Below are 23,837 nucleotides of genomic sequence, written 5' to 3'. Positions count from 1 at the left end.
TCACCACAAGAATTTTATTCATGCATATGCTTAGTTTGCTGAAAATATGTGAGCCTTCCATGAAAGATTTATACTTTAAGTGTGTCATTTTTCGCTGAGAAGTGGCTCTCCTGCCAGAAAACTGCTATTCTCAACTCTGCTCACATTGACTCTGGTCAGCATAGTGATGGGAAGTGATGAGTGAATAAAAAGCAAATGTGTCTTCCTTGAATCTTTTTTCATCTATTGGCTGAAGAAACAGAGAATGCAGATAGAAATTTTTTTAAAAAATCTAATCTCTGAATAATCACAAAGAAGTTTTCTTAACCAGAAATAAACCAAAGGGGATGGTGATTTAAGCAGAAAATGTATTATTTTGCTAAGCCTTTGAAATTTTAGAGCTTATTAGTATGACAATCTGCATTGCTTTAACAAATGTATTGGTCTTTCAGTTTTAATTCTTCCGGATATGATTCAATTTCCTGATGAATCTGAACTGAGAGCAGAATAACTTACATGGGAAAAAATATGTTGACTAAAATAAGATAGTCAAAAAGAGACAGACAAAACAGAAAGTAAAATGATGTTTTTCAGAAGCAGAAAAGAGAAGGAGAAGACAGTTTATTGGATATTAAATTGCACTTTTTTTTTTTTGAGACGGAGTAACGCTCTTGTTGCCCAGGCTGGAGTCCAGTGGTGCGATCTTGGCTCACTGCAACCTCAGCCTCCCAGGTTCAAGCGATTCTCGTGCCTCAGCCTCCCAAGTAGCTGGGATTACAGGCGCCTGCCACCACGCCCAGCTAATTTGTTGTATTTTTAGTAGAGTGAGGGTTTCACTATGTTGGCCAGGCTGGTCTTGAACTCCTGACCTCAGGCGATCCACCTGCCTTGGCCTCCCAAAGTGCTGGGATTACAGGTGTGAGCCACTGCTCCCAGCCAAATTGTACCTTTTAAAGATAAAATTGATCTAGAAATTTGTTTCAAAATAATGTAAGTATACTTAAAAGCACTCAACATATAGTTTAAGTATACAGCTTTAAAATGTTTAAGATGGTAATTTTATCTTTTTAATCACAAATATTTACATCTCTCAAAAAAGTTACATTTTTAAAAATTGCTTTAAATAACAAGTGTTTTTCTCACACAATAACATATATTCAGACAATAAATAGACGGTAATTTTAGGCTGACTTTTTGACTACTCATCTATACAATAAAACACTGACAACCACCCGAGAAAAGAAATAGATAATTAATAAACAAAATGGGGCAATACTTACACAGGTAAATATCACATAAGTAACTTTTATAGGCAACAGAAGTGTCTGACTTATGGGGCTGGGCGCAGTGGCTCATGCCTGTAATCCCAGCCCTTTGGGAGGCCGAGGCGGGCAGATCACCTGAGATCAGGAGTTAGAGACCAGCCTGGCCAACATGGAGAAACCCATCTCTACTAAAAATACAAAATTAGCCAGGAGTGGTTGGCGCATGCCTGTAATCCCAGCTACTCAGAAGGGTGAGGCAGGAGAATCGCTTGAACCTGGGAAGCAGAGGTTGTGGTGATCTGAGATCGTGCCATTGCACTCCAGCCTGGGCAACAAGAGCAAAACTTTGTCTCAAACAAAAAAAGAAAGGAAGGAAGGAAGGAAGGAAGGAAGGAAGGAAGGAAGGAAGGAAAAGGAATCAAAGCATATAACAGCAACGAAAACAAAAAAATTCAACCAAACACAAGTGAAGACAGCATGAAAAGAAAAAGATATTATTAAGTTGGTGCAAAAGTAATTGCAGTTTTTGCCATTAAAAGTAATGGCAAAAATACTAAAGCGTAATACTGAATTGTCAGACAAAAATTAACAAAATGGCAGTAGAAAGTACTTACCTATCAATAATTGTTTAAGTATCAAATAAATTATCTAATAAAAACAGATTGCTATGGTTTGAATGTCCCCTTCAAATTTCATGTGGAAATTTAACTGCTATTGTTATAAAATTATAAAGTTAGACGTTTAAGAAGATAATAGGTCCTGAGGGACCTACTCTCGTGAATGAATTAATGTCATTATTTCCAGAGTGGGTTAGTCGGCAGGAAAGTGGGTCTATTATAAAAGTACGCTCCCTGGTGTGCACCTTCAGTCATCCTCATGCCTTTGGCCATTTTGTGATGTGGAAATACGATTCTCATCAGATGTCAATGGGACGCTCTTGGACATCCATAATCTAAAATTGTGAGCTAAGTAAACTCCTATTTTTTAGAAAATACCAACTCTAAGGCCGGGCGCGGTGGCTCACACCTGTAATCCCAGCACTTTGGGAGGCCGAGGTGGGTGGATCACCTGATGTTAGGAGTTTAAGACCAGCCTGGCCAACGTGGTGAAACTCCATCTCTACTAAAAATACAAAAATTAGCTGGGTGTGGTGATAGGTGCCTGTAATCCCAGCTACTTGGGAGGCTGAGGCAGGGGAATCACTTAAACCCAGGAGGCAGAGGTTGCAGTGAGCCGAGATTGTGCCATTGCACTCCAGGCTGGGCAACAGGAGTAAAACTCTGTTTCAAATAAATAAATAAACAAATTAAAAAAAAAACAATTCTAGAATATTCTGTTATTAAAGCAGAAAATAAAATAAAAGATTCACAGAATGTCTAATTAGATTTTTTAAATTAACAGTATGCTTCACACAAGTGACATATTTTAGATTTAAGGGCATACATATGTTAATGGTTAAAGAATTTAAAAAACCCATACCAATAATAATTGAAAGAGTGTAAGAGTGGCTATATTTATATCAGACAAAATAGACTTTTAGAAAAAAAATCTGTCCCAACAGACAAAGAAGATCACTCTCTAATAATAAGAGGATAATTTGTCAAAAGAATCTAACAATTAAAAAATATATGAACCCAACATTGGAGCACATAAATATATAAACATATATAAACAGAACTTTAAAAAAGACAAATATGACAATAATAGAGGACTTTCTTATTCTACTGAAAACAATAGATTATTCAGACAGAAAGCTAGAAAGAAAACAATGTGCTTGGATAGTGCTGAAGAACAACTGTACCCCCCGGGCTTATGTAGACTATTTCATGTAACAGTATGAGAATACACATTCTTATCAAGCACAAATGGAACATTATCCAAGATAGATCATATGTTGGACCAACAAAAACAACAAACTCTTTTCAAATTTAGAGATTAAAATTATATCAACTTTTTTTGTTTTTGCTTTTGAGACAGAGTTGCACTCTGTCACCCAGGCTGAAGTGCAATGGCATGATCTCAGGTCACTGCAACCTCCGCCTCCTGGGTTCAAGCGATTCTCCTGACTCAGCCTCCCAAGTAGCTGAGATTACAGGCGTGCACCATCATGCCCAGTTAATTTTGTATTTTTAGTAAACACAGGGTTTCACCATGTTGGTCAGGCTGGTCTCAAACTCCTAACCTCAGGTAATCTAACCTCCTCGGACTCCCAAACTGCTGGGATTACAGGCATGAGCACTGCACCTGGCTGTATCAACTTTTAAAATTACAGTTTAATAAAACTAGAAAATAATAGCCAAATAAAAATTTTAAAACTCACAAATATGGGGACAGTAAACAACATGTTCTTGGACAACCAATGGGTCAAAGAGAAAAAGCAAAGGGAAATCAGAAAGTGTATTGAGAAAAAAGAAAATAGAAACACAACATACAATAACTCCTGGGATACAAAAAAAACACAAACCACAAAACAGTTCTAAATCACAAGTTTATAGTGCTGTTTTTGTAGGTTAAGAAAAAGGAAAATATGTCAAATAAAAAACATAATTTTAATCCACAAAATACTTGAAAAAGGACAACTAAATAATCGCAAAGTTAGCATAATAAAGTAAATGATAGGTCGGGCGTGGTGGCTCACGCCTGTAATCTCAGCACTTTGGGAGGCTGATGTGGGTGGATCACCTGAGGTCTAGAACAGGCTGGCCAACATGGCGAAACCTCATCTCTACCAAAAATACAAAAATTAGCCGGATGTGGTGGCGGGCGCCTGTAATTCCAGCTACTCTGTAGGCTGAGGCAGAAGTATGGCTTGAACCCGGAGGGCGGAGGTGGCCGTGAGCCGAGATGGCACCACTGCACTCCAGCCTGGGCAACAAGAGCGAAACTCTGTCCAAAACAAAACGAAACGAAATAATACAAAAAAAATGAAAGAAAGAAAGAAAAAAAGAAAAAAGAGAAAATAATAAAAATTACAAAAGAAATACACTTCGTACATACTGAAAGGACAACAAAAAATATTAAAAGCAGAGAAAGAATTTACATATAAAAGGTATCTAAATTAAACTTTTTTTAAAAAAAGAGGAGTTAATTTCTTTTATTGTTTTGAAGTTGAATGATTGTCTTATTTTTATTTTGTATTTATGCTTACAATAAGCAGGTCAAAAAAATTTATCCTGAACTCATGGACATTTGATTTCCAGTAGGGTTTGTATTAAGGCACAGAGGTGTGGACTTGGGTTTGTGAAAGAGTGTTTGTGGAAAATAAAAAGGCAGAATAAGAGAATGTGTTATAAAAAGCCTATGGGGGCTGGGCACGGTGGCTCATGCCTGTAATCCCAGCACTTTGTGGAGACCGAGGCTGGTGGATCACCTGAGGTCAAGAGTTCCAGACCAGCTGGCCAACATGGTGAAACCCAGTTTCTACTAAAAATACAAAAATTAGCCAGGCATGGTGGCAGGCACCTGTAATCCCAGCTACTTGGGAGGCTGAGGCAAGAGAATCTCTTGAACCCAGGAGGCGGAGGTTGCAGTGAGCCGAGATCCCACCACTACACTCCAGCCTGGGCAACGAGAGTGAAACTAGGTCTCAAAAAAAAAAAGAAAAGAAAAGAAAAAAAAAAAAAAAAGAAAACCTATGGGTAGAAAACAGTACCCAGTTGGTGAAAAGACTGGTTAGTGCTACAGATACTGGTCCAGGCAGGGTAGCTCTGATTTACAGGCGCCCGCCACCACACCCAGCTAATTTTTTGTATTCTTAATAGAGACAGGGTTTCATCATGTTGGCCAGCCTAGTCTTGAACTCTTGACCTCAAGTGATCCACCCTCCTTCGCCCCTCAAAATGCTGGGATTACAGGCATGAACCACTGCACCCAGCCACAACATTACTTTAGAATAAAGTTAATTCTTACCTACATCTAAATTTATTTTATTTGACAATATCTAAAAACAGCCCCCCAAAAATAATTACATCCTGACAGAGGACATCATAACCCTCCTCCCATCTCAACTCTCATTGCACCTGCCCGTGCATCCCCACAGTTAAGATGGTGACATATACTTTGACCCAGCTTGTAGGCATTATGATAACTCTTACACATAGGCCCAGCCAAAGAGAGAGATTTTGACTCTCATAGATAGGACTAGGGCCATGAGTAAGGTCCTGTGTCTTCTACTTGTATGAAAATCACAGAGAATTATGACACCCATGCATATCGAATAAACCCCGTGGGTGGTACAGAGAGTCTAATAACAGGGCCCAGAACACAGGTGAGATTGAGAGTCTTGTATGAACACACAGCCAAAAGTAGAAATTGTCACATGCCCAAGTGTACACAGGTCACAATTGAGGTTCTGAATCTCACACCCAGGGGAAGTCAAGAGTTGTTGCTACAATCCCAAATGTAGGATCATGCCCATTGCCCTAAGCCTGGGCATGAGAGTCGACATCTCTCCTCTTATATACAGATCCAGTCCACAGGTGAAGTGGGAACTCTCCAACCAGGATTCAGCACACCATTGATGTTGTGACTCCTCTACCGGAACACAGCTTGGAGAAGGGATTGGGGCTCTCATGGCAGGATGCAATCCACTGTTGAGATTGTGACTCATGCACTTGAACCTCAGTCTCAGGAGTTATTGACTCTTACACCTGGAGTGGAGAAATGTGTGGAATTGGGAGTCTCATTCCTGGGCCTCCCTGCAGGTTGAATTGTGACATGCACTTCTACCTAGAACCTTAGTAATTTCATTGTCCTTCTGGGCTCAACACACAGTTATCTTGTGACTTTTACCTGGGCCAAGCACATAGGTGATGTGATTATATTGCCTGGCTATTTCCCTCAAAGGAATTGTAATATATCCTTTACTGAGCACCTAAGTGATGTAAACCTTCTCTCTTGCCTGGACTCTGCCCACAGGTAAGGTTATGACATATCACCAAGCCTAGGACTTAATGGCATGACTGTCCTATCATGTTTGTGCCCTGCCCTGAAGAAGCACTGTGACATTACTGGCCTAAGTAAAAAGGTAATTCGAGTCTTCTGCCTGGGACATGTGCACAGGGGAGATTGTGAAATATCTCTTGGCTTATCAACATGATGATGTGATTCTCCTCTCTTGCCTGGTACCTTTTTCCAGTTGGGATTGCAACATGTTGCTGGGCCCAGCACCGGGTGATGTTATTCTTCTCCCAGGGCCCAGCCCACAAATGGCGTTGTGGCATCTCTCTGGGTCCATCACCTAGGTGCTGTGACTCTGCTCTTCTAACTGGGCACTTTCCACAAAAGGAATTGTGACACGTAGCTGGACCCAGCTCCCTGGTCATGGAACTGTCTTGTCTTGGCCCTGTGCAAAGGGGTCATTGTGATATATTGCTTGGCCAAGCAGCTAGGTGATATGACTCTCCTGAATGGGCCCTGCTGTCAGAGAGAGGATTTTCACCCATCGCTGGGCCAGTCATATAGGTGATGTGTCTCTCCTCTGTTGCCTGGACCCTGCCCAAGTAAGAATTGTGACATCACTTACCCAGCACCCAGGTGATAGGACTGTCATGTCTGGTTCCTGCCCACAGGTGAAATTGTGACATATACATGGTCACAGCTCACAGGTGAGGTGATAACTCACATACCTGGATCCAGCTAAGAGAACAGATTTTGACTCTGATATCTAGGCTTAGAGCAACAGGCAAGGTCCTTGGTCTCCTACTTAAATAAAGGTCATAGTGTATTATGATACCAAGGCATACTGTGTAAAGTCCTCAAATAATACAGTGTCATAACAGGACCCAGAACAAAGGTGAGATTGTGACTCTTATATGCACATCCAGCTGAATAGAATTGTCACCCTCACATATAGACAGTGCTCACTGGTGAGGCCTAAATCTCACATGCAAATGCAATCCAGACTTGGAACTGTGACTGTCATATGTAGGTGCAGCCACAGGTGAGAAAGTGACCCATTTTTGAACCCAGCTCACAGGAACAGCAATGGAACTCATACCTGGACCCAGTCAGTAGCAGAACTTCACAATCCGGGACATTTTCCAGGACATAGCTAGAGGTATAAAAGTCGACACTTCCTGTGGGTTGAGTTCAAGTATGCAAGTCAATCACAACAGTGGACTAAATCAATGCACAAGAGCCCAAATCTCACCAACAGACTGTGTTTTGATAGGGGAAGCACAGCCCCCCGGTGTTCTAAATCCTGGACTTGGTGTCATCACCTCATCTGTCGATTGGATTGATGCATGAGATTCACAATTCCAACTCCATTGCCTCTTGGTGTGTGATTCGGAACCTCAACAGTGGGTTCTGTTAATGTGGAAGGCTGATAATCCTCACTTTCATCTGAGTTTGCATACAACAGCCACGATTTTCCCTGTGTGCTGGGCTCTATTTTGGCACTCTGTAGCACTTGAGGGCTTCATACAATGTGCATGCAAGTCATAATAGTCTCTGGCCATCCTACAAGTTGAAGACCCAGAACCTTAGTTTTTGCTCTAAGACTAACTACAAGAGTCATATCTTCAGGTATGAGTCATCATTCCACCTGTAAGCTGTGCCCATGTGTATTTCCCAATTCCAACTGTGGAGACAGACCAGGCACAAGGGTTGCATCACCTGGGTGCTGGCCAAAGATATGTCACAATTGCCACTTTGGGCAGGGTCAAAATCTCCCCTTAGTGCAGGGGCAATTCAGGAGGGTCATATCACCTAGGTGGTGGGCCCAGCGATATGTCACAATGCCCCCCATGGGCAGGGCCAAAGCAGGACAGTTATATCATCTGGAAGCTGGGCCCAGTGATATGTCACAATGCCTTTTGGGGGCAGGGTTCAGGCAGGAAAGAAGAGTCACATCACCTAGGTGATGGGTCTAGAGATATTTCACAATGCCTTCTGTAATTAGAACCCAGGAAAAAGAGTTATATCATTTGGGTTAAAGGTCTGGTGATATGTCACAATCCCAACTAAGGGCAAGACCCAGGCAGAAAAAGAGACTCACTTCACTTTGACAATTGGCCCACAGTATAATTTAATTTCTCCTGAGGACAGGGCTCATGTAGAAGAAAAACATAAATTAAGTGCATGGCCCAGGTATATGTTACAATCTCAACTGTACACTGGGCCCAGGCAATTGAATAAAATTAATCAGATGCTGGGAAAAAGTATATGTCACAATCACACCTGCAGAAAGGTTTAAAGATAAGATTTAAAACCCCACAAATGTGCTGGCTTCACTTATGACAGTCAACATATCTTGTGAGATGTGTTCAAGTATTCAAGTCACAACCTCAACAGTGCACTGGCTCTGTGCATGAGAGCCCAAACCCCATTTGCAGACAGTGTCCCAGTAGGAAAGTCACAGTCTCACAGGGGTGCTGGATCTTGGTGTGAGAGTCACCGCCCTACCTGTGGACTGCATTCACGTATGAGAGTCACAATTCCAACTTTTGACCGCCTCTGAGTGTGAGATTCAAGACGTTGTAAGGAGGCTGTGTTCAGGTGGGAGGGTGAGAATCCTTATTGTCAGCCAGGTGTGCATATGAGAGTCACAGTCTCACCTGTTTGCTGGTCCCTGTTATGACACTCTCTGTACCACCTGAGGGTTTTATATGGCACATGTGAGACTCACAATCTGCTTTGAGACCTTTGTGCTTGCCCAGGTGTTTGTTACAATCCCAAAAGTAGGATCACGCCCACTGCCCTAAGCCCAGGCATGAGAGTCAACATCTATCCTGTTTTTGGGTCCAGGTAAGAAAGTCATTTTTGTTCCTATAATCTGGTTACAGAAATTGGTCAACATCCCTCCTGTGGCTCAATCCACATGTGACAGGCATGATCCCAACTGTGGACTGTATCTGTCAGTGAGATTCAGGAACTCACCATTTTGCTCTCTCCCTATGTAAAGGTGACAATTTTAACAGTCAGCTGAGTGCGCATACAATAGTCACAACCTCAGTGTTGTGCTGGGTTCTGTTATGACACTCTCTGTCCCATCTGAGGGCATTACACAATATGCATGTGTGTTGTAATCACCTGTGATTTTTTTTTTTAAGTAGAAAAGCCAGAATTTTATTTTTTGGCCTAAACCCAGCTATGCGAGTCAACACCTCTCCTATTAGCAGAGTTCAGGTATAAGAGTCATCGCTGTGCCTGTAAGCTGGGTCCAGCTATGACTTACCACCTGACCTTTGGCCAGATCCACATGGGATGGTCAATATTCTAACTGTGTATTGTGTCCTTATATGAGAGTCAGGACCTCACCAGTAAGTTTTGTCAGTGTGTGAGGGAGACAATTTTAATTGTCAGCTGGGTGTGCCTATAAGATTCACAATTTTACTTCTTTACTGGACCCTGATATGACACTCTTTATATCACACAAAGACTTTATAGAATATGCATAAGTAATATATTGTGTGATCTTTCTACATGTAGAAGGCCCATAACCCTTACCTGTTTGTCTAAGCCTAGCTAGAAGAGTTAAAATCTCTTCTATTGGCTGGGTTCACATATGCGAGTCTTCGTTATACCTGTGAGCAGGGCCTAATGTGTGACCATCCCACCTGTGGGCAAAGACTAGCGGGGAGAGTCGTATCAACTAGGTGCTGGGCCAGCGATATGTCAATATTTTTACTATGGGCAGGGTCCTGGCAGTAAAAGTCACATCTCCTGGGTGCTAGGAAAAGCAATATGTCACAATCCACCCTGTAAACATGTTCCAGGTAGAAGACAGCCACATCATCTAGGTGATGGGCCCAGTGATATGTAACCATTTCTCCTGTAAACAAATTCAAGGCAAAAAAGAATCACATAACATAGGTGATGGGCCTAAAGATATCTCACAGTATCCCCTGTGGACTGGCCCAGGCAGAAAGGGAGAGACACATCGCCTAGGTGATCAGCCCAGTAATGTGTCACAATACCCAGGAGGGCAGAGCCCAGCAGGAAAGTCACGTTATCTAGATGCTTAACCTAGTTATATTTCACAATCTAAACTGTGGGTGGGGCCTAGGAAAAAGGGAAAAATCAGTCAGATACTAAGCGATGATATATGTCACAATCACACCTGTGAAAAAGTTCAGAGATAAAATTTACAATTTCTCACACACCCCCGCTTCAGGGTCAGAGTCAATACCTCCTGTGAGTTTCACCCAAAAGGCAAGTAACAACCTCAACAGTGGACTGGATCCGTGCATGAGAGCCCCAACTCCACCCGCAGAGAGTGTCCCAGTCAAAAAGTCAAAATATCACAGTGGTGCTGATTCTTGGTGCAAAAATCACCATGTTACCTGTGTTTAGAATCCATATATAAAAGTAAAAATGCCAACTTTTGACTGCCTCTAGGTGTGAGATTCCGAACCTTTACAGTGCACTGTGTTCATTTGGAAAGTAACCATACTGTTGGCTGGTTGTGCATATGAGAGTAACAATTTCACCGGTTTTGGGCCCTTTTATAATGCTCTCTGTAGTACCTGATGGCATTATAAGGTATGCACCAGAGTCACAATAATCTGTGAGATTTGCATGCTTGTGTGGACACACAATCTTACCTATTACTTTAAGCCCAGAGTCAACATCTCTCCTATTTTCTGTGTCCAGGAATGAGATTTATCACTGTGCCTGTGAGTGGGGTCCAGAAATGAGTCACCATCCCATCTGTGGCCAGATCCACATACGACAGTCATAATATCAACCGTGAGCTGCATCCATGAGAGATTTAGGACCTCAGCAGTGGGCACTGTCTGTGTGTGAGGGTGACGATCTTAACTTTTGACTAGATGTCTATATGAGAGTCACAATCTCAACTGTGTGCTGGGCCCTGTTTTGACATACTCTGTACCACCTGAGGGAATTCTACCATATGTTAGAGTTTCATAGGCCCCTGTGACCTCTGTAGAGGTAGGAAACAGACGACCTTACCCATGGACCTAAGTCTATCTATGAGTCAGTATCTGTCCTATTGACTTGGTCTGAGCATGAGATTCACCACCATGCTTGTAAGCTGGATCTAGAAATTAGTCACCATCCAGCCTGAGGCCAGATCCACATATGACAGTCAGAATTCCAACTCTGGACTGCATCCGTGTGTGAGATTCAGAATCTCATCAATGGGTTCTGTCCATTTGTGAAGGTGACGGTTCCACTTGTTGGCTACTGAGAGCCACAATCTCACCTGTGTGCTCAGCCCTGTTTTATTTATAAAGCCCAAGGGCTTTATAAAATACATGTGTGTGTCATAATCTTTTGTGACCTTTTTATAATTAGTAGACCAAGGTTTTTAGTTGTTGCCCTAAGCATAGCTATTAAAGTCCAAATTTCTTCTATTGGCTAGGTCCATGTAAGAAAGTCATCACATGACTGTTGCCTGGGCCTAGGTATAGGTCATAATCCCACATGTGGGCACAACCAGGGAGGAAAGTCACATCACCTGAATGCTGGGCTGGGGAAATATCAATATCCCTCCATGGGCAGGACCCATGCAGGAAAGCCATATCACCTTTATGCTAGGTTTAGTAATATGTCACAAAGCCCACTTTAGGAAGAACCTAGTCAAGAGCCAGATCACCTTGGTTCTTGGCCCAGCAATATGTCACAATCCCTTGTGTACGTAGGGCCCATGCAGGAAAGGGGAGTCACATCATCTAGGTGCTGGGCCCAGTAATATGTCACAATCCACCCTGTTAACAGGGCCCAGTCATGAGAGGAGAGTCATATCACCTAGATAACATGCCCAGATTATATGTCACAAATTTTACTGGAGAAAGGGATAGTCAGGAAAGTAGAGTCTCATCACCTAGGTGAGGGTCTCAGAGATAACATTACAATGCTCCTTGTGGGCAGGGCCCAGGCAGGACAGTCATATCACCTAGGTGTTTGGGCCAGGTATATGTCACAATCCCAAGTGTTAGCTGAGCTCAGGCAAGAGAGTAAAGCCAATCAGGTGCTGAGAAAAAATTATGTCAGAGTCACACCTGCAGAAGGTCCAGGGATGAGAGTCACAGTCCCACACATTTCCTGGCTCAAGTTATAAGAGAAAACACCTTTTGTGAATTGTGTTTAAGTACACAAATTACAATCTCAATTGTGGACAGAATTCATGCATAACAGCTCCAACCTCACCTGCAAACACTGTCTAATTAGGGCAGTCTCAGCCTCACAGGTGTGCTGAGTATAAAAGTCACCATTCTACCTGTGAACTGGATCCATGTATGAGATTCAACTTTCAACTGATCTGGGAGTGATACTCAGAACTTCAACAATGGGCTGTGTCCATATAGTATAATGACATTCCTCACTGTATGTTATGTGTGCACAGAAGAATCACAGTGTCATCTGTGTGCTGGGTCTTTGTAGGACACCTTCTGTGCCACTCAAGAGCTTCATACAGTACGCATGAGAATGAAAACCTGCTCTGAGACCTTCATGCTGGTATGAACTCATGATCCTACATATTGCCCCAAGTTCAGGTATGAGAGTTAACATTTCTCTTATTTGTTGGGTCCAGGTATAAGAGTCATCAGTATGTAAGCTGGGTCCAGAAATTAGTCACCATCCCATTTGTGGATGGATCCATATATGACAGTCACAATTCCAACTGTGAACTGTTTCTGTGAGTGACATCCAGGACCTCATGAGTATATTCTGTTCTGATTTAATAGTTACAATCCAAACTGTGGCCTGTGTACACATGAGTCACAATCTCAATTTTGACATGGGCCCTGTTTTGACACTTTTTGTACCACCTGAGGGCATTATACAATATGCATGAGTGTTGCTATTCTCTGAGACCTCTGTAAAAGTAGGAAATCCAGGACCTTATCTTTTGCCCTAAGCCTAGATACAAGAGTCAAGATCTCTTCTATTAACTGCAACCAGGTATGAGAGTCATTGACATGCCTATGAGCTGGGTCCAGAAACAAGTCACCTGACCTGTGGCCAGATCCACATATGACAGTCCCAAATTCAACTGTGGACTGTTGAACCCTCACCAGTGGGCTTTGTCCAGGTGTGAGAGTGACAATCCTAATTTTTGGATAGCGTGCCTCATATGAGAGGCACAATTTTACCTCTGTAATGAGCTCTGATATGACGCAAGTATTTTATAGAATATTTATGAATGTCAAAATCCTCTGTAATTGTGATACAATTAGGAGACCCAGAAGCTTACTGATTGTTCTAAGCTCAGCTATGAGAGTCAGAATCTCGTCTATTGGCTGGGCTCTCACATGACAGTCATTATTATTCCTGTAATCCGAACCTAGGTATATGCCAGAATCCCACCTGTGGGCAGAACCAGGCAGGAGAGTCACATCACCTGAATACTCAGCCAGGGGTGTATTAGTATCCCCCCTGTGAGTTGAGTGCTGGTAGGAAATTCACATCACTATGGTGCTGGGACGAGTGATGTGTCACAATGCCTCCTGTGGGCAGAACCCTGGCTGAAAGATTACATCACATGATTCCTGGCTCAGCAATATGTCACAATCCCCTTTGTGAACCGGGCCCAGGCAGGAGATGACAATCACATCATCTGGGAATGAGACCAGAGGTATATCACAATGCCACCTGTGAGAAGGGACTAGGCAGGAGGGTCACCTTACTGAGGCTTTTGGCTTAGGCATATGTCACAACCCACACTGTGGGCTTTATTCAGGCAGTATAGTCAAATCAGTCAAATTCTGGCTGGGCAAAGTTATATGTCACAATCACACCTGTGGGAAGGTCGAGGAATGGAATTTACATTTCTGCACATGTTCTGGGTCCAGGTATAAAAGTACACACCTCGTGAACTTTAACCATGTGTCCAAGAATGCAAATCACCATTTTCTTTCTTTCCTTTCTTTCTCTTTCTTTCTCTTCCTTTCTTTCTCTCTCTCTTTCTTTCTTTCTTTTCTTTCTTTCTTTTTTTTCCTCTTTCTCTTTCTCTCTCTTTCTTTCTCTCTCTCTCTCTCTCTCTTTCTTTAGTTTGACAGAGTTGCACTCTTGTCACCCAGGCTGGAGTGCAGTGGTGTGATCTTAGCCCACTGCAACCTCTGCCTCCAGGGTTCATGTGATTCTCCTTCCTCAGGCTCCCAAGCAGCTGGGATTACAGATGCGTGCCACCACACCCAGATAATTTTTGTATTTTTAGTAGAGACCAGGTTTCACCATGTTGGCCAGGCTGGCCTCAAACTCCTGACCTCAGGTGATCCACCTGCCTTGGCCTCCCCAAGTACTGGGATTACAGGCGTGAGCCACCACACCGAGCTGCAAGTCACAATTTCAACAGCAAATTGAACCCATGCATGAGAGCCAAACCTCAGACAGCACCTATTAGGAGAGTTAAAGCCTAATATTGGTGCTGAATCTTGGTCAGAGACTCAGGCTGGATCCACATATTAGAGTAACAATACCAACTTCTGACTGCTTTTGGGTGTGAGAATCAGAACCTCAACAGTGGGCTGTGTCTATGTGGGAGTGTGACAATCTTTACTGTTGGCAGTGTATGCGTATGAGAGTCAAAATCTCAACAGTGTACTGGGCCTTGTTATATTATTACTCTTTGCACCATCTGCGGTGGTATATAATACGTGTAAGACTTGCAATGCACTCTAAAACATTTGTGCCTATATGAACCCATGATCTTACTCATTTCTCCAAGTCTAGGGATGAGATTCAACATCTCTTCTATTGACTGGTTTAGATATGAGAGTCATCACCATGCCTGTGGGCTAGGTCCAGCAATAAGTCACCATTTTACCTGTGGCCAGATCCACATATGACAGTCAAAATTCCAACTGTAAACTGTGTCTACTAGTGACATTCAGGACCTTAACTGTGGGCTCTATGTGTGAGATTGACAATTTTAACTGTTGGCTATGTGCTGGGCTCCGGAATGACATGCTCTGTACCACCAAAGGGCATTATAGAATATGCATAAGCTTGCTCATACTTTGCCATCTTACCGGAAGCAGGAGGCTGAAGACATTATACACTGTCGTAAATCCAGCTAGAAGAGTCAAAATCTCGTCTATTGGTTGTGTCCATGTATGATAGTCATCAGCATGCCTATGAACTGGACCCAATTATATGTCACAATACCACCTGCAAGCAGGGACTAGGAAGGAAAGCCACATCACCTGAATACTGAGCCTGAGTAGGTCAATGTCCCTTCTGTTGGAAGAGTCCTGGCAGGAAAGTCGTATCACCTGGCTGCTGAGCCCACTCAATGTCACAATGCCCTCTATGGGAAGGGCCAAGGCAGGAGAGTCAAATGACCTGGGTGCTGGGTCCAGCAGTATGTCACAAATTACCCTGTGGACAGAGCCCAGGAAAAAAAGGAGAGTCACATGACCTAGGTGATGGGCACAGAGATATGTCACAATGTTCTCTGAGAAAAGTGTCCAGAAAGAAGAGTTACATTACCCAGATGCTTGACCCAGGTTTATGTCACTATCCCAACTATAGGAATTGCTAAGACAGAAGAGCCACGTCACCGGGATGCTTGGCCCACTGATTTGTCACAATCCTTTCTGTAGGCAGGATCCAGGTAAAAAATAGACAGTAACATCTACTAGGTGATGGGCCCAGTAATCTGTCACAATTCCCCATGCAAGCAGGTCCAAGGCAAAAGAGGAGATTCATATCACCTAGGTGATAGGCCTGGGGATATGTCAAAATTCCAAACGGGGGTTCGGCCCAGGCAGAAGGGGAGAGTCATGTCACCTAGGTGATAGACCCAGTAATATGTCACAGTGCCCGTTATGGGCTGATCCCAGGCAGGAGAGGAGAGTCATATTATCTAGGTGATTGGTGAATAAAATATTTCAAAACCACCTCTGAGAGATTGGCCTGGGCAGGAGAGTCCCATCACCTATGTGCTTGGCCTAGGTATATGTCACAATCCCACATTTAGACTGGACCAAGGCAGAAAAGTAAAATCAATCCGGTGCTGGGCACCTCTTGTGAGTTCTGTCCAAGTACCTAAGTCACAGTCTCAACAATGGACAGGATCTGTGCATGACAGCCCCAACCTCATTTGCAAGCAGTGTCCTAATAGGGGACACACAGCCTCACAAGGGTGTTTGATCTTGATTCAAAAATCACCGTCTTACCCGTGATCTGGATCCATGTATGAGAATCACACATCCAACTTTCAATTGCCTCCAGCTGTAAGATTCAGAACATTTTGTAAATTTTGTTTATCTTTTCAAAAAAACTAACTTTTCATTATGTTTATCTTTTCATATTTTGTTTTATATTCATTTATTTCTGTGATAATTTTTATTTTCTTCTAATTTTGGGTTTGGTTTGCTCTTTTCTAGTTGTATATGATACATCAATAGTTTATTTGGAGATTCTTTTAAAACTGTTTTTGATGTAGGCACTTATTGCTATAAACCTTCTAAGTGATTCTTTCACTCTATTCACAGTTGCGTTATGTTTTTATTTTCATTTTTTTTAAGAACATTTTAATTTTTTCTTTCAGTATTGGCCCACCAGTCACTCAGGAGCATGTTTCAATTTCTATGTGTTTGTATAGTTTCCAGAGTTCTTTCTGTTAGTGATTTCTAGTTTTATTCTATTATCATCAGAGAAAATACTTGATATAATTTTATTTGGGGGGAGATTATTTTAAGAGTTATTTTGTGACCTAACATGTGGTCTATCCTTGAGAATAACCCAGGGGCTGAGGTGTAGAATTTGTATTCTGTAGCTTCTTGATGAAACGCTTTGTAAATATCTATTAGGTCTGTTTGGTTTACAGTGCAGATTAAGTCCAATGTTTATTTGTTGATTTTACTATCTGGATGATCTGTCCACTGCTGAAAGTGGGTTGTTGAAGTCTCTAGCTATTATTGTATTGGGGTTGATCTCTCTTTATCTCTAATATTTACTTCATATATCTGAGTTTTCCAGTGTTAGGTGCATATGCATATAAATTTGCAATTGTTATATTCTCTTGCTGAATTGACCACTTTATTATAACATAATAACTTTTGTTGTCTCTTTTTATGGTTTTTTTCTTGAAATCTGTTTTGTTTAATGTAAGTGTAGCTATTCCTGCTTTTTTGATTTCTGTTTGCATGGAATATCTTTTTCTATCCCTTCATTTTCAGTCTGTCTTTGTCTTTATAGGTGAAGTGTGTGTCTTGCAGGAAACAGATTGTTGGGTCTCGTTTTTATTTTTACCCACTTGGCCAATCTATGTCTTTTGATTGGGGAGTTAAATTAATTTATATTCAGTGTTAGTAAGTAAAGACTTACGTCAGCCATTCTGGTATCTGATTTCTTGTTGTTTTGTGGTATTTTCTCTTTCTCTCTCCCATTCATCCTGTCTTTCTTTTAGTAAAGATGATTTTATCTACTGGTATGTTTTCATTTTTGATTTTATGTATGTGTGTCTATTGTAAGTTTTTTATTTGAGGTTACCATGAGGCTTGCAAATAACATCTTATAACCCATTATTTTAAACTGATGGCAACTTAACACTTAGTGTAAAAATGAGCAAACGAGCAAAGAGAAAAACTAATAAAAAATACAGTTTAACTTTTTCTCCCAACTTTTTAACATTTTGTTGTTTCTATTTATATCTTATTATAGTGTCTATGTCTTAAACTTGTTTTAATTAGTATTTTGGATAACTATAACAGTTATCCAAAAAGTCAAAATATGAGAGTTATGGCCTTAAAAAGGAGGTAGAGAGTTATTATTTTTAATAATTTTAAGTATAGGCTAATCTTTTAGTCTTCTCAAAATATGAATAGTTTACACGCCACATTTACGGTGCTAGAAAATTTTGTGTTTGTCTATGTGCTTCATATTACCAGTGAGTTTGGTACCAGATGTTTTCTTGTTGCTCATTAATGTTCTATTCTTTTAGACTGAAGAACTGCCTTTAGCATTTTTTGTAGGACAGGTCTGGGGCTGTTAATAAAATCTCTCATCTTGTTTGTTAGTTGTTTTTTTTTTAATAGTTGAAGTATATTTTTGCTGGGTGTATTCTAGGATAAAAGTTTTTTCCTTCAGTATGTTAAGTATGTCATGTCACCATCTCCTGGCCTGTAGGATTTTCACTGAAGAGTCCACTGTCAAACATATTGGTACTTGTTTGAATGTTGTTTTTTTTCTATTGCTGTTTTCAGAATCCTTTATCTTTGACCTTTGAGAATTTTATTATTAAAGACATTCAGGTGGTCATATTTAAGTGAATTGTGCTTAGTATTCTACAACCTTCTTATACTTGAATATTAATTTTTTAGGTATGGGAAGTTCTCATTATACCTTTGAATAAACTTTCTACCCAGAACTTTTTTTCTACCTCCTCTTGAAGGCCATAACTCTTAGCCCTTTTGAGGCTTTTTTTTTTTTTTAAATCTCATCTGACTGTATCTTTTCAAATAACCTGTGTTCAAACTCACTGATTCTTTCTTCTGCTGGATCAATTCTGCTGTTGAGAGACTCTGATGCGTTCTTCAATATCATTTAAATTTTCAGAACCAGAATTTTTGCTTGATTCTTCAAAATGATTTTAATCAATTTGTTAAGTTTATTGGATCAGATTCTGAATTTTTTTGTTGTTGTTATTTTGAATTTTGCTGAGCTTTTTCAAAACAGCTGTTTTGGATTTCCTGTCTGAAAGGTTACATATCTCTGTCTCTCAGGATTTGCACACTAGTGCCTTATTTGGTTTTAATGAGGTTATGTTTTCCTGAATAGTCTTAATTTTTGTGTATGTTCATTAATGTCTGGGCATTAATAAGTCAGGTATTTATTTTAGTCTTTGCATTCTGGGCATTTTAATACTTGTCTTTCTTAGAAAGGCTTCCCAAGTATTCAAAGGGAATTGAGTGTTGTAATCTAAGTCTTTGATCATTGCAGTCATATCTGCATTAGGGGACACCCCAACCTGAATAACACTGTGATGCTTGCAGACTTGTAGAGGTACCACCTTGGTGGTCTTAGGTAAGAACCAAGAGAGTCTCTGGGTTACCACGCAGACTCTTTTTCTGTTTTTTTACATTCTGTCAAATAAGTGGAATTTTCTCTCCATACTGAGCTGCCTGGGGCTAGGGTCAGTGAAACACAAGCACCCCTGTGGCCACCATCACTAGGACTACACTAAGTCAGACCCAAAGCCAGCACAGGACTGGGTCTCACATAAGGTCCACAGTGACCACTACCTAGGTACTGCTGATGTTCATTCAAGATCCAAGTTCTCTTCAGTCAGTAGGTGGTGAATCCAGCCAGGCTTATGTCCTTGCCTTCAGGGCAGTGAGCTCTGTTACTCATCCTGGGCTGGGGATAGCAAAATGCCATTTGGTAGGAAGAACATGGAGTCAGAAGCCTTAGGAATCTACTTGTTGCCCTATTCTGCTGTGGCTTAGCTGGCACTGAAGCCATGAGACAACATCCTTCCTACTCTTTTCTCTCCTTTCTCAAGCATAAGAAGCCACTCCCCATGGTCACCACCACCCAGAGCCCACCGTAAGTACTTCCAGGCTACTGCTGATATCCAGTGAGGACCCAAGGATCTTGCGTCAGCTTGTGGTGAACTCTGCTGGGCCTGCTTCTTTTGCTTCAGGGCAGTGGGTTCTTTTCTGGCCCAGGGTGGTTCCGGAAATGTCATCCAGGAGCCAAGGCCTGAAATCAGTGACCTCAGGAGCTATCTTGTTACTGCTACCTCACTATGGCTGAGCTGGTAATCAAGCTTCAAGACAAAGCCTCTTTTACTCTTCCCTCTCTTTTCCTCAAGCAGGAGTCTCTCCACATGGCTGCCACAGCTTGGATTGCACTGCACTGGGTCTCACACCTCAGGGGCTGCAGCAAGTACTACTTGGTTACTGCTGATGTTTATTCATGGCCAAAGGTGATGAATCCTGCCAGAACTGGTACCTTCCCTTCAAGGCAGTGTGTTCTCTTCTGGCCCAGGCTATGTCTAGAACTGTCACCCAGGAACTAAGCCCTAGAATGGGGGCCTTAGGGCTTTTTCTGGTGCTGTATTCTACTGTGGCTGAGATGATGTCCAAGTTGCAGGACAAAGTCTTCTTTACACTTCTCTCCCCTTTCCTCAAGTAGAAAGAAAGATTTTCTCCTGGAGCTGTGAACTACACTGCCTGTGCCTGGGGTAAGGATGATGCAGGCACTTTCTTGGCCATCCCAGTTGGCATCTCACAGAGCACCAGGATTTGCCCAGAAATTGCAGTCCCAGTGGCTTACACTGCCTTTCAGGTTTATTTAGAACCCCAGAGCGCTTTAGCCTATGGTGATGGGGCTACCTGAAACTCAGGTTTTGATTACTGAAATGGACACTTCCTCTCTGACTATGGCTAGTCTGAGTGCTCCGTCTGTAGGCTCTGGCTGAATTCTGCCTCATGTTGCTTTCTGCTATGACAGGCAGCTCTGAGTTTTACTGCACAGTCTCATAATCACTGCACTCTCCCTTCTGTAAGCACATGGATTTTCTCTCTCTGCCAAGCTGCACTGCCAGGGAATGGAGGAGGGCTGCTGTTGGCAATTAACAGCTTTCTTGTTTACCCTCCTCAGTGCCTCTTTCATGTGATGCTAAAACTAGGTCCTGTGATCACTCTCCAGAGTTTTGGTTCTTATGAAGATGCTTCTTATTTGGATAGTCATTCTATTTGGTGTTTTATTCGGGGGATGGTTGCTGGAGGGTGCTATTAAGTCATCTTGCTCCTCTTCTCCCCTGCAGCCATGTTGTTTGAATTAAGTGCCACATGTGAGGCTAAGGTGAGCCCAGTGTCAACCACAAGTGTTTTCAGATACATTCACGAGAGGTGAGTTTAGTTTTAGTCCCAGATAAAGATCATAGAGACTGCTCTGCTTGGGTTTGGTAGGGGCAGGTCAGTGTGGCCCGTATTCGCATTGCTGCAGTAGAAATTGCTGGCATCTGTGGCAGAGAAGGGCAACGAGTACTGGAAAGGGGAAACTCACATTTTGTTTTTATGTAGGAGTTTACTGGTTCTGAACCTCTTCTGTGATAAAGGACAAAGAAAGGCAGACTTTATCTGCAATTCTAGGTCCTTCTGCCTGTGGGTGTGGCGGTTTCAAGGGAAGGAGTTTCACTGATGCTTCAAAGGCGTATTCTCAAGAAACAGGTTTAATTTGTGCAGATAGTCACACCTGGAAGGGATCACAGATCCATCTTTATTCTCTACATCCCAGCTCTTAATAAACCATGAAAAAATTGTCACCATGAATTTATAACCTGCAACATAACAAATGTTCCTTTTGTGGCTGTAGAACATAGAGAGATGTGGATGCCCAAGATTCTTGTTTGAGATGGGATCAGGTGCTTGGTTATCAGTGAAGGAGACCATGTACTGTTTAGCTTCCATTAAATCTATGCAAAACTGCTTGTAAAAACACACATTTAATGAGAATGGTCTTTATTGCCCAGGATAACTCAGAAAGTTCTAAATAAAAAATAATTAGAAGAGACTTCTTCTCTAGGATGCTAAAGCAAGGAAATAAGAGAGGATACAAACAAATGGAAAAAAATTCCATGCTCATGGATAGGAAAAATCAATATCGTGAAAATGACCATACTGTCCAAAGTAATTTATAGATTCAATGCTATTCCCATCAAGCTACCATTGATTTTCTTTACAGAATTAGAAAAAAACCACTTTAAATTTCATATAGAACCAAAAAAGTGCATATAGCCAACACAATCCTAAGCAAAAAGAACAAAGCTGGAGGCATCATGCTACCTGACTTCAAACTATACTACAAGGCTACAGTACCTAAAAGAGCATGGTACTTGTACCAAAACAGATAATGTAGACCAATGGAACAGAACAGAGGCCTCAGAAATAATACCACACATCTACAACCATCTGATCTTCGACAAACCTGACAAAAACAAGCAATGGGAAAAGGATTCCCTATGTAATAAATGGTACTGGGAAAACTGGCTAGCCATATGCAGAAAACAAGCTGGACCCCTTCCTTACACCTTATACAAAAATTAAGTCAAGATGGATTAAAGACTTAAATGTAAAACCATAAAAACCCTAGAAGAAAACCTAGGCTTCAGGACATAGACATGGGCAGAAACTTCATGACTAAAACACCAAAAGCCAAAATTGACAAATGGGATCTAATTAAACTAAAGAGCTTCTGCACAGCAAAAGAAACTATTATCAGAGTGAATATGCAGCCTAAAGAATGAGAGAAAATTTTTGCAATCTATCCATCTGATAAAGGGCTAATATCCAGAATCTAGAAGGAACTTAAACAAATTTACAAGAAAAAAAAACAACCCCATCAAAAAGTGGGCAAAGGATATGAACAGACACTTCTCAAAAGAAGACATTTATGCAGCCAACAAAGATGAAAAAAAGCTCATCATCACTGGTCATTAGAGAAATGCAAATCAAAACCACAATGAGATAGTATCTCATGCCAGTTAGAATGGTGATCATTAAAAAGTCAGGAAACAGATGATGGCTTGGATGTGGAGATACAAGAACACTTTTACACTATTCTTGGGAGTGTAAATTAGTTCAACCATTGTGGAGGACAGTGTGGCAATTCCTCAAGGATCTAGAATCAGAAATACCATTTGACCCAGCAATCCCATGACTAGGTTATAAATCATTCTATAAAGACACATACACTTTTATGTTTATTGCAGCACTATTTACAATAGCAAAGACTTGGAGCCAGCCCACATGCCTATCAATGATAGACTGGATAAAGAAAATGTGGCACATAAACACTATGGAATACCATGCAGCCATAAAAAAGAATGTTCTTTGCTTGGATATGGATGAAGCTGGAAACCATCATTCTCAGCAAACTAACACAGGAACAGAAAACCAAACACTGCATGTTCTCACTCATAAGCGGGAGTTGAACAATGAGAACACATGAACACATGGAAGGGGAACATCACACACTGATGGCTGTCAGGATTGGGGGCAAGGGGAGGGAGAACATTAGGACAAATACCTAACACATGTGGAGCTTAAAACCTAGATGACAGGTTGATAGGTGCAGCAAACCACCTTGACACATGTATACCTATGTAACAAAACCACACGTTCTGCACATGCATCCCAGAACTTAAAGTTAAAAAAAAAAAAGTTTAACCAAAAAAAAGAAAGACTTATTTATATACACCATTAGAGATTACAGAACATGGGAGATATTTGTAGCTTAAATTTTTGCTCAAAACTGATGTTTCTTCATGACTAGACTCAGATTAAGTTCACCCTTTTTTGTGTTAATGTTAATAATAGCACAGTAGTGTCATATCCTTCTTTGTTAATTAGCACCTGATACAAATTTCTTTTAATGTAGTTGATCTTCATTTATTTACTTGGTAAATATGCTCTTTGACATTTTTTTTCACTCTAGAGTTAATTATTTTACTCTTTATTTTTAATAGGCACCTTGGGGAGTTTTATCAAGTGATGTGCAAAAACTAGATTAAACCACATTTAATCTGAGAGCTCTTCTTCTTACCTTCTCTTTGCATATCGCTTCCTATGGAAAGTGAAGGCTCTCGTCTTTCTTTACTGGTCAAATAAACTAAAAACCTAGGCTGTGCCACTTACTGAATTTTTGACAAAATATTCTCCTTGGGCC

The 23,837-nt window shown here is 41.3% G+C and overlaps 1 protein-coding gene and 1 long non-coding RNA gene across 2 annotated transcripts in view; one reads left to right on the top strand and one right to left on the bottom strand.

Annotated features, from left to right (window-relative positions):
• Window positions 1-15,861, bottom strand: LOC129144566 (uncharacterized). The gene is made up of 3 exons (XR_008548999.2): window positions 15,648-15,861; window positions 15,362-15,536; window positions 1-229 (listed from the first exon to the last, which is right to left on the bottom strand). It is a non-coding gene; the product is annotated as an uncharacterized LOC129144566 (long non-coding RNA).
• The window catches only part of LOC129144564 (zinc finger protein 736-like), a 27,804-nt gene continuing 17,668 nt past the window's right edge, over window positions 13,702-23,837 (top strand). Inside the window, exon 1 of the mRNA XM_063814239.1 lies at window positions 13,702-13,791. Coding sequence (XP_063670309.1) covers window positions 13,780-13,791 — 12 coding nt within the window. The 5' untranslated portion in view covers window positions 13,702-13,779. The remainder of the gene's footprint in view (window positions 13,792-23,837) is intronic.

Source organism: Pan troglodytes, chromosome 6 (genome assembly GCF_028858775.2).
Source record: "Pan troglodytes isolate AG18354 chromosome 6, NHGRI_mPanTro3-v2.0_pri, whole genome shotgun sequence".
In the NCBI taxonomy this organism is placed as follows: domain Eukaryota; kingdom Metazoa; phylum Chordata; class Mammalia; order Primates; family Hominidae; genus Pan; species Pan troglodytes.
Note: the sequence above shows the minus strand (reverse complement) of the source record. Positions and strands in the feature narration are given on the sequence as shown.